The sequence below is a fragment of the Pezoporus occidentalis genome, unplaced genomic scaffold (assembly GCF_034315485.1).
Source record: "Pezoporus occidentalis ecotype Australia unplaced genomic scaffold, CSIRO_AGI_Poc_V1 ctg229, whole genome shotgun sequence".
Classification (NCBI taxonomy): domain Eukaryota; kingdom Metazoa; phylum Chordata; class Aves; order Psittaciformes; family Psittacidae; genus Pezoporus; species Pezoporus occidentalis.
Window position 1 is genome coordinate 717,693 of NW_026914169.1, and position 10,942 is coordinate 728,634.

Below are 10,942 nucleotides of genomic sequence, written 5' to 3' on the forward strand. Positions count from 1 at the left end.
TCCAGGCACTGCAGGAAAATACGCACTTGGAAGCGATTAACTCATGATCTCTCATTTAATTAAACAAAGGGAAAAATTATGTATTTGCTTTCTAGCTCTGAGGTCCCGCTTCTGCGTATGCTGTAGGTCAGGGCATGCTCAGCCAGGAAAAGGCAGGCCCAAAGCTGGACAATCCCCCTGCCAGCCCAGGGCTGGTTTGGTTTCACTCACAGGGGATTTTGAGGGATCCCAAATTGCTCTGAAAGCAAAGCATGACTTCCTGCGAGCCTCGAGCTTTGGAGCTAGTGGGCAGCTACCCCCGTCCTTATACTGGAGCAAGAGGGAGTGAACAGTAGATGGCAGAGGTAACAGGAACATCCCTGGCTCTGTACCACACTTCAGTGACCCATGGAGATTAGTGTATGGCAACGCAACCAACACCAGTCGCCTGCACCTGCCCTACAGCCCAAGATGCCTGCAGCCCTGCAGGATGTTTATATAGGTCTGATATAGCTACAGAAGAGGCAAACCTGCTCTTAACGTACCCAAACACCAGTATTCATCCTTGTCAAAGTCATATCCTGCTGCAGTACTTCAGGAAGGAAAGCCTGTGCCTGGAGAAGCAGAGCTTGCCCCAGCCCTTCCCAAGGGAAGCTGAAGGCAGCTTACTCTCTGCTGTTGACCATCTCCAGATCTACCTGGGGCACAAGCATGACCAAACACTACTCCCAAAAACATGGTATCATGTGCCTTCAGACACAGCACCTCTTCCCACCAGAGCTCTCTATTGAAGTTACCACTCTCTACCCTTTCCTTTAGGTTTTCCTACTCCAGCTTCTCTAGAGCAGGGCCTGTGACTTTGTCTGTGCAACACCCCAGAAAAGTTGCTGACAACTGCTGAACAGATTTAACACTGACCCACAATCCAAGAGAGTCATCATACAGACAGAGAGGAGCAGAACAGGGAGACGGAGATAAGCCCTTCCTCACAGGGACGTGACCTGCTTACACACCTGAGCTCTCAATGAACTGAACAGGAGGTAGGTCTTACCTGAGCAACAAACAAGCCCTGCTGCCAAAGACCTGTGACCTTCTATTAGCAACAGATCCAGGAGATGATACAGGTATTTAAAGGGCAGCTGAGAGAACAGAGCAGAGCCCTGTCCTTAAACAGACATCTTCCAGCTGAAATGAGGGCTTGCGAGTAGATGCAAAGAGCTGTGTGGAAAACAACACCCTACAGCTGGAGACCAGCTTATTTTGGTTTAGGTTAATCATGGGATTAATCTGAAAAAACTGTCTAAACACAGGGGGTATTTAAGTATCGTTGGCATAGACCTAACCATGCAATTAATTAATGAAGTTGTACTCTGTGTGATGCAAAGCTTTGGGTGCTTCTAGAATACCCTTTCCAGTGCCAGGCATGATGGAAGAGCATGAGCACATGGTAGCTGTGGTTTCACAGCCCAGGATCAGGCACACATGGCCTTTCACCTCCTCCAGATCTTCCAGGGCTCTTCACTCTCACCACCAGACTTCAAGGGCTGCCCTGGCTTGGGCACCAAGAGCCTGGCCATGGCACCATATGCCATGGTCCAGCCAAGGAGCTCCCTGTTCCAAGTGTCACGTTCCTACAAGAGGCTTAGACAAGGCTTGCTAAGTCCAGATATCACAGGCAGAACCTAAATTCTCCCAGGCCACCTCTACACAAGTCATAGAATCACAGAATGGTTTGGGTTGGAAAGATCATCTGATTCCAACACCTTCCTCCAAGTCCTGTCCAACCTGGCCTTGAACACTACCAGAGATGGGGCAGCCACAGCTTCCCTGGGCAACCTGTGCCAGGGCCTCACCACCCGTACAGGGAAGAACTTCTTCCTTGTATCCAACCTAAATCTCCTCCCCTGTTTAAGTTTGAACCCATTACCCCTTGTGCCATCACTACAGACCCCGATGAAGAGTCCTGGGACATTACAGCAGGCTCCCTTTCTTTACAGGGCTCTTCTTGCAAAAGCACTAAAAACCCTTTCTCTCTGCTATGCAACAGAAGAAACTGCTTAAGCTTATTCACCTTATTATTAGTTACAGTAGCTGCTCCAGCCTCAACATCAGGCATTGGCAAACCAACTTGCACAGTAGCACTTTGTACCCTTTCCCGTTTGTGCCTTATGGTGCTCCAGGCAGAGGAAAGCTTTGCTTATACCAGCTGGCTGCAAAATACTCTGCGTAAGTTCTTAGCCAAACAGGTCAGCTCGTTTTAACACCTTTTAGTCAGAGGCATTAGGCCACAGACAACACCTTGTGTTCAGACACCCATCTGGGGGTATCTTACAACAGATGGGAAGCCTCCTGTGCTCAGAGACAAAACAATCATCTTTCAGCAGGGCAACTGACAAGTGCCAGAAATGATCTTCACAGGGTCAGCATTTACATTATTACTTACATTCCAGCTTTGCACGCATTCTGAGCTCATGTTTAGATTTCACCCCTTCCTCTAGCAAGGTGAATGAGTTGCTGGGCAGACTCCCACAGGGCCTGGTAGATTCTCCATGTCTTGCAACATCCACAATTCAGAGTGGATGCCACTAAGAAAAGGTCGTGTTTGAGTCACAGAGCTCCCAGACTCAACGTGGGAGCTAGGTAGTACTCCACAGTCCCAGTATCTGTTAACAGATGAGCCATAGTTTGTTTTGGCTTTAAACAGGTTGTATTAACACTTGTTCATGAAATGCAAGTTCTGCTATACCAATGGGGAACAGAAACTGTGAGGCTGTGAGGATGGATCAGCCAGAAGGACAGAGCAAGCAGCCCAGAGATGGCCACGGCTATGCCAGTTCAGTCCTGGGCCTCCACAAAAAGTATCAGTCTTTGCCCCACAGGAAGAAGTGCTCCTGGTGAAAAAGATCCAGATTTGCCCCAAGACTCTCCAAGGTCACTCGGGAACAGCCACACGTGTGGTTAAGCTCTCCTACTTCTGAGCAGCCAAGAACAGGACAGAGACAGATGAACACATTTCCCCTGTTATTTGGATACAGCCCTAAAAGCATGTCTCCAGGAAAGCCAAGTAAATCAGCCATAAATTCACTGCATTGCTTTTAGTAAAGTCCTGAGTTAGAAAGGAGTAAACACAAGCTTTTAAAGCTACTCCCTCTATAGCTTGCTTTTTTTCCAAACAGAAAACAGTCTCACATGTCCCATTATTTCCATACATATCAAAGGAGGGCAGAGATTTAGCTAGCAATTTCTAAAAGATCTTTGTGCACAGAAGGGATGTATGCCAAAACGTGGGTGGTTATAAGCCCAAACACAAAGGAGAATACATCCACAGGCATTTTCCCCTTGATCCATTAACGGGCCTGCATACCAGCCTCCTGAGCATACAAGAAGGACCTTGTTCAAAAGGTAAATGTATTCAGAAAGATGACAACAGATGGCGAATAATCCACATCCTTTAACCACGTTGGAGGCTCAGCAGAGCCAGGTTTTTATTGGGAGGCTCCAAGACTGAACAGGCAGCCTCAGGGAAGGTATCATCCTGAAGGAACCTGCTCAGGAAGCCTCGCCACTCCTGCCAACGCTGCCACACCTAATGCAGGCTGCAAAGCTCAAGGTGGACACCTAGCTCAGATCACCAACTCCTGCAGCCTTGCTTCTCTGCACCACACAAACCACCACTGTGCCTCACTGGGGGTGACCAGAAGCCCCACGGAGGCTCTGCTCTGCCGCATGCACCAATGTCCAGGAGGAGCACATGGAAGTCTTCATCTGGTCCCTGCTGCACTTCATAGACTGGTTTGGGTTAAAACTCGTCTAGTTACAACCCCCTTGCTCTTCAGGTGAGCCATTTGACTCCGTCCAAATGAATGTCTGGTTTCTGGAGCAAAGGTTCACCCTAGGCATCCCAGCCTGATGGCAGGATGGTAAATCTAAGCAGACAGAAACACCTCCAGATTCATTCTGTGCTGCTTTGATCTTGGAAGCTCCAGCTTGGTGTCCAGTGATGCAAAAAATGGATCCGTATGAAACCAGTCAGAAGCACTCTTTTTTCTGATGAATAACTAGGCCAACCAGAGAGGTATTAGCGTGGTCAAACCCTCAGAGTCAACAGGGGCACCTCCATTCACTTCTCTGAGTTGCAACTCAAGTGTCCTGCATGGTGGAGAAAGCGCAGAGCACCTGACCACCAGAAGCAGGCAGCTTACCCCAGCAGCATATCCTGGCTTTTTTAATGCTCTTCAGCCAGCAAAACACCTGATCCTGATGCTACTATTTGCTTTTTCACAGGTTGGCTACACTGAGGTCTGCAGGACAGGAACAGGGGGTTCCTCCATGAGTTAGAAAGGCAGGAGCAGGAACAAAAGGGGCTCTGATACTGAATGTCAACAGGTGGGCTGAGTTTATAGCTTACGCAGAACACCCCTTGACTGCTGTAAGAAATTTTCTAGCACTTTGGTACTAAAGGGGCCTGTAGCCCCCTGCATCTGTCATTCCCACCCACACTCAGGACCAATGCTCAGCTTGAGGCTGTGCCCATAGCCTGTAGAATAATAGGATCAACCAGGTTGAAAAACACCTTCAAGATCATCAGGGCCAACCATTCCCCAGCACTGCCAAGGCCACCACTGAACCAGGTCACTGAGGGCCTCATCTACATGGTTTGTGAACACTTCCAGGGATGGTGACTCCACCACTGCCCTGGGCAGCCTGTTCCAATGCTGACCACCCTCAGGGGAAGAAACTGTTCCTAATCTCCAGTCCAAACCTTCTGCTGCACAGATTGAGGCCATTTTCTCTTGTCCTATCCCTTGTTCCTTAGGAGCAGAGACCAGCCACCTCCTGGCTCCATCCTCCTTTCAGGCAGTTATAGAGAGCGATAAGGACCCCCTAAGCCTTATCTTTTCCAGAAGATGGTTTGGTTTTGCACAGATCAGTCACAGACAGGGTCACATTTGAGGTGAAGCTAGAACATTAGGCTCTAAGAGCCAAGTGGCTGTGATGTGCTCTGGGATTTAGCAGCAGACATGCTGGCTCTCTTTTCAGAAGCAACTGGCAGCAGGATGCTTGCAAAGCTCTCGTGTTATGATATCTTCTGCTGGCAAGGTATGTCCTCAGGGCTGACTGTGATATGGCCAGCAACATGACCAGAGGTGGTTCTGGTACAGGATGCTGAGTCTCACTCACTCAGCATACAGTCCTCCTTGGACACCTGCAGTATCTCACTATAAACATGCCTTGTCTTGCATTCCCACCTGGTACTAGAACCCATTTGGTGGTTACTGGAAGGAGACACATGGACGCAGTTAGCCTGGCACCTACATTTAGCCATTATTTTATTGCTGCAATGAACAGCGTGTTCACCTGCCTAGTGTTTTTGCAAAGAAGCTGGGTAAAATGCACAAATTGTCATCCTTGTTACCCCAGAGAAGCTTTCAAACAACTTCCATGTGCTCAGGATTACATCTCTGGGCTTCGTCTGTGTTAGAACAGCTCATGGCTTTGGCACAGAAATAAACATAGAAGATCCCCAATGCATAAAGCTCTTTGTGATTCCCAAACTCATTTCCTTCCCACCCTAGGAGAAGACATAACCAGAGGATAAAAGAAAGACTATGCTCTCTGCTGAAACCTCCCTCCCACCAGCACAGAGATGCCACCCGAACTTCCATGCAGGAAGACACCACCATTTCCACATCTTAAGATACCCATGGGCTGTGCTCTACACATCTATGTGATAACTGGAGCCTTGGAGCATGCCACCATGTGAGAGCAGCAGCCCAGGCAAGTCCAAAGTGCACAGTTGCGAGAGCCTCACCAGATTCACATGCTGGGTCCACAGTCCCCCAGCTACCATTAAAGAGCAGCAGCAGTCCCTCTAGCAAGGGCAGAAAAGCACTCCTGGGCTCACTGCCCAACCATAGCAGCTTTCTGGAAAGGAAGGTGTCCCTCACAACCCCCTCTTTGCCTCCAGCCAACCCACCCAAGAGTACTCAGAAATGCTTCTCAGGTGGGGCGGTCTGGCTGTATGTCCCGACCATCTCCTGTGCCCCATCTGGCAGCAGGTAAACCCCTCTCCAGTGAGGAGAAATATCCACCAGGGCATCAGGGCAGATCCCCAGCCAGCAAAGCAATGGGTAGACAAGCAGGGTAGAGCCCAGCCAAGCCCCTGCCTTGCTCACACCAAGCGGTTTTCACAGTTGCAAAGGTCAGTTCTAGTGGAAGTGGGATACTTTGGCTTAAGGTATCTTAATCATAGAATCATAGAATATTTAGGGTCGGAAAGGACCTTAAGATCATCTAGTTCCAACCCCCTGCCATGGGCAGGGACACTTCACACTAAGCCATCTCACCCAAGGCTCTGTCCAACCTGGCCTTGAACAACACCAGGGATGGAGCATTCACAACTTCCCTGGGCAACCTATTCCAGTGCCTCACCACCCTAACATGAAAGAATTTCCTTCTTATATCCAACCTAAACTTCCCGTTTAAGTTTTAACCCATTGCCCCTTGTCCTGTCATTACAGTCCCTAACGAAGAGTCCCTCTCCAGCATCCCTATAGGCCCCCTTCAGATGCTGGAAGGCTGCTATGAGGTCTCCACGCAGCCTTCTCTTCTCAGGCTAAACAATCCCCAGCTTTCTCAGCCTGTCTTCATATGGGAGGTGCTCCAGTCCCCTGATCATCCTCTTGGCCCTCCTCTGGACTTGCTCCAACCATTCCATGTCCTTTTTATGTTGAGGACACCAGAACTGTGCACAATGCTCCAAGTGAGGTCTCACAAGAGCAGAGGGGCAGGATCACCTCCTTCGACCTGCTGTCACGCTCCTTTTGATGCAGCCCAGGATGCAGTTGGCTTTCTGGGCTGCGAGCGCACACTGAAGCTGGCTCATGTTCATTTTCTCATCGACCAACACCCCCAAGTCCTTCTCCACAGGGCTGCTCTGAACCTCTTCTCCACCCAACCTGTAGCTGTGCCTGGGATTGCTCTGACCCAGGTGTAGGACCTTGCACTTGGCATGGTTAAGCTTCATAAGGTTGGCATCAGCCCACCTCACAAGTGTGTCAGGGTCCCTCTGGATGGCATTCCTTCCCTCCAGTGTTATCAACTGAACCACACATCTGGGTGTCATCAGCAAACTTGCTGAGGCCCGCTCAATCCCACTGTCCATGTCACCAATGAAGATGTTGAACAAGACCAGTCCCAACAATGATCCCTGAGAGACACCATTCATTACTGGTCTCCAGGCAGACATTAAGCTATTGACCACAACTCCTTGCGTGCGGCCATCCAGCCAGCTCTTTATGCACAGAGCGGTCCATCCATCAAATTGATGTCTCTCCAATTTAGAGACAAGGATGTCGTGTGGGACAGTGTCGAACGCTTTGCAGAAGTCCAGGCAGATGATGTCAACTGCTCTATCCCTGTCCATGTGGTGCTTGAAGCATCTTCCAGCTGCAGCAACCCTACACACACACATCATTCCTTACACTGAAACACAACTGGCCCTGTGAAGAGGAATCACCTGCCTCACACAGGACATGGCGGCCAGCAGTTGCACAGTGCCAGACTTCCACCAGGAGCCAAGCTTCTGAGAGTCCTGCAGGCTGCCAGAGGCCATAGGGATGTCTGACACAGGCAACACACTGACCCACATTCACTTAGAGCCCAAATCTTATGCTTGCAGGGTATGTTGGATTCACCAGGACACCAAAAACCCAAGACAAACAGAACAGCTTAGAGCTACAGTCACAGCTGAGCTGCTCAGAGATACACCTCCTGAAATGCAGACTGGTCTAGCACAGTGTTGAGAGCATACCCTTGCCATGGACGAGATTTCCATCGTGTGGCCAGTGCCCATTGCTGTATCTTTGGCAGTTTGGTTTCTGGTTCCCGCTCCTTGCAGCGGCCAAGCCTGAACTCAGCACCCAAGAAGCACAATCCCTCCTCAGCAGCAAGGCATGGTTCCCACACACCCGCAACCCACCATGGACCTGGACTGGCTGTAGCACTGCTTACACAGAGGCCCCCGCTTCAGACATCTTTTGCATCACACATTAAAACAAGGTGAAGGAGAGCCTAAACTGGAGAGTCTGGGAATCAGAAAGTCACCTCCAAACTGCAGGATCTGGTCTCTTGCTGGAGCAGAACTCCAGTCCCTACAGCAGAGTGCATTCCTTAGAACTGCAAGGGATGGCAGAACGCATCCTTTAGGACTGCACCCACTCTGCTCAGACCCAAACAGTGCTCTTCTTTGATTGCAGCTTCATAGCACAAGCAGAACAGACCAAAGCGTGCCAGGGACACACTAGGCATGGGGTAAGGAAAAGGGTTCTCCTTACTGGAGTGGAAGAGTGGGAGAAGCAAGATGCCTCCAGGCCTTCACAGCAGGATGGGAGAGGAGAGCACACCACAGAGCTGACATGGGCATGTGAGGGTACAGAGAGCGACAGGGTCCTCTGCAGAGGAGCTGGAGAGTGGCAAAGGGGAATGACATCGGTCTGAATTTAAGCTCAGGCTGCAAAATCCAGAAGTTGGGCAACTCATCCTCCAGTGAAAGCCAACCTTCTCCAGGCTCAGAAGCTGGAGTCTTAAAAAGGAGCAAGTCACTGCTAGCCACAGCAGCCATACAAGCTGTTTGTCCCCCTCATGTACTTTGCTCCCTCTGCTGTGGAGAAGCAGGCCATGACACAGCAGGACACATCCAGGATATTTAGGGCTGCTGGGCACATGGATCCTAGCCTGAGCCCAAGGAACAGACTATCAGAAGCCAGATTGCTGCTCAGTGGCATCTCACCACAGCTCCCTCCAGCCTCTGCCAAACCCAGGCAGGACACCTTGTTTGCAGGCAATGCCTGCAGACCCTGCAGCCCCTGCAGGGGAAACAGGGCTCTCTGCTCCCATCTGGGCTCAACAGCCTCTCTCCTTCTCAGACAAGGATCCCCACATGCAGAATTCCACTCGGAAAGGGCAGGATCTATGCCCGGCTCCAGGGGTTTCCGTGAGCCCCTGAATGCCTCCCTAGGCAGAAGAAAAGCCGATGCTCTCCCCTTCCTTGGGCTCTGCAAAGAGGCAGTGCCCACAGCCCCAGGGCAAGGGCAGGAGGAGAGCCCAGCATCTAGGCAGCCCAACAGACAGGGCCTTGCCGACCTGCCCCATCCCAGCTCCTCACTCCAGGGCTGCACCCCTATAGGTACTACCCCGCAGTGCCAATGAGAGCCCCGTGTCCCTGCAGCCACCGTCAGCGTCTGGACCCAGGGCACAATGTGCTAGTAGAGTAACGGGAAGTCCCAGAAGAGCTGTTTCCCACTCCCAGCATGAGCCGTGAGCTGGCTCCAGGAAGGCTGCCCCACAGCAGCTCCATCCCGTGCCCGTGGTGAAGAGCCCTCCGCAGAGATTTCCTTACCATGTTCCCAGCCTCCTTTATTCCCCCTCACTTCCAAAGGCAGCATTTCTTCTCCTTTTCCTCCATGTGTGCAACGCAGCGTCTCCTCTCCCCGCCGAGGACGTGAACCACCGGAGCACTTCGAGTTCTGGACTGTAATCCAAGCCCTCACCGCCCCCAGCACAGCTCCAACTAATCTAACTCATGACACTACCGGGGCTGAGCAGGGGACCTCCAAGGTTTCTCTGACAGCCAACTCCAGAGGGGCATAGCGAGTGCAGGTTGCTGCCTCCCCCAGCCTTGTGGGGACCTCGGAGACATGGGCAGAGACAGCAGCACTCACCGGCTGCTGGTTGCAGCACTGCTGCTATCTGCTGTGTCCCTCAAGAGCACGCCTCAGCCTCTCCACAGACCTGCTTAATGCAGATGCTTTGTGGCAGGGAGCTGCCTTTGCCCGGGAAAGGCTGAATAGCTGCTGGAGGAGAATAAGCCCATGGCAGGCATCCCGAGGTCTCAAGCTTCCCAAAGAGGTTTCCAGCAAAATCCTCTCCCCTGCCTCCTCTTGGCTCGCTTTTCTCTAAGTCCAGAGGCTTCTCCACTCTGTGAGATCCTCGGGCAGAGCTGCAGGTTAAGCAAAGTGCTGAGAAATACAAAGAGTGCTCTGAAATTTTGTGTTGCTAACATCTAGAAGGAAAACAGAGAGGCAGTGACCGCTTCAGGCAACAGCGACAAACTACACTAGTATCAGGCGGGAGATGGAGACCTCACCCCCTCCCAAAGGAGGAAGTAATTTAACATGGCAAGTTTCTCCACCCCTCCATTAATTGTTTAAGATGGCCAGAGGCCAAAACACTGCCCGAGCAGTGGGGAAGGTCACGAACAGGCAGGCAGCAGCCTCCAGAAGTGACAGCGGGAAAGGGCAGAGCCACAGATGGAGGGGAGAGGCAGGTGCTGCAGGGCATCCCAGGACCTGCTGACACACAGAGCCTTTGTCTAACGGGAAGCAGGGCAGGAAGTGACACACAGGCGAAGCTTCAGAGCCCTGGGCAAGAGGTGCAGGGCCTGGCAGCACGGCACAGGACCAAGAGCTGCCTCCCTAGCCTTGCCTGGCAAAGCAGCACGTGGTCATGCATGCTCCACAAGGGCTGACCCTCCATTAAGGAAACCATAGTGCTGGGATGTGGCTGTCCCCTCCTTTGGAAGACATCACAAAGACCATTCCAAAAGGACAGGTGACTTGTGCAGGACATGAGGACCTGCAGCAGAAGGGAAGATGTCCCCTGCATGGGCAAGCTCAGAAGAGCAGCACAGGGTATTTGCCTGCTGAAGCTGGGATGATAGCTACCAAACACCCCTGCTGCTGTGGCTCTAGGGGCAGACCCCGCAGTCTTCCCAAGCCTTGTTCCACAAGAGCCCATGACAGCTGGTCCAGCTAAAGAGCCCCTTCAGAAACTCCTCTCCCAGGGACAATTGCCAGTAGTTGGCCCTAAAACCCATTGTACATGATGACCTCATGGCATGTTTTCAGACATAACCTGTGAACAAGGGTTTGAGTAGTCCCAAATCCAACCATTCCATACACCA

At 51.4% G+C, this 10,942-nt stretch overlaps 1 protein-coding gene across 4 annotated transcripts in view; it reads right to left on the minus strand.

The window, feature by feature from the left end:
- Positions 1-10,099, minus strand: part of PLEKHG4 (pleckstrin homology and RhoGEF domain containing G4) — an 89,147-nt gene extending 79,048 nt beyond the window's left edge. For all 4 annotated transcript variants that reach the window (XM_062621166.1, XM_062621165.1, XM_062621164.1 and 1 more), the window contains exon 1: positions 9,380-10,099. In XM_062621166.1, the coding sequence (XP_062477150.1) occupies positions 9,380-9,382 (3 nt within the window). In that variant the 5' untranslated portion in view covers positions 9,383-10,099. The remainder of the gene's footprint in view (positions 1-9,379) is intronic.
- Positions 10,100-10,942: the final 843 nt, after the last annotated feature.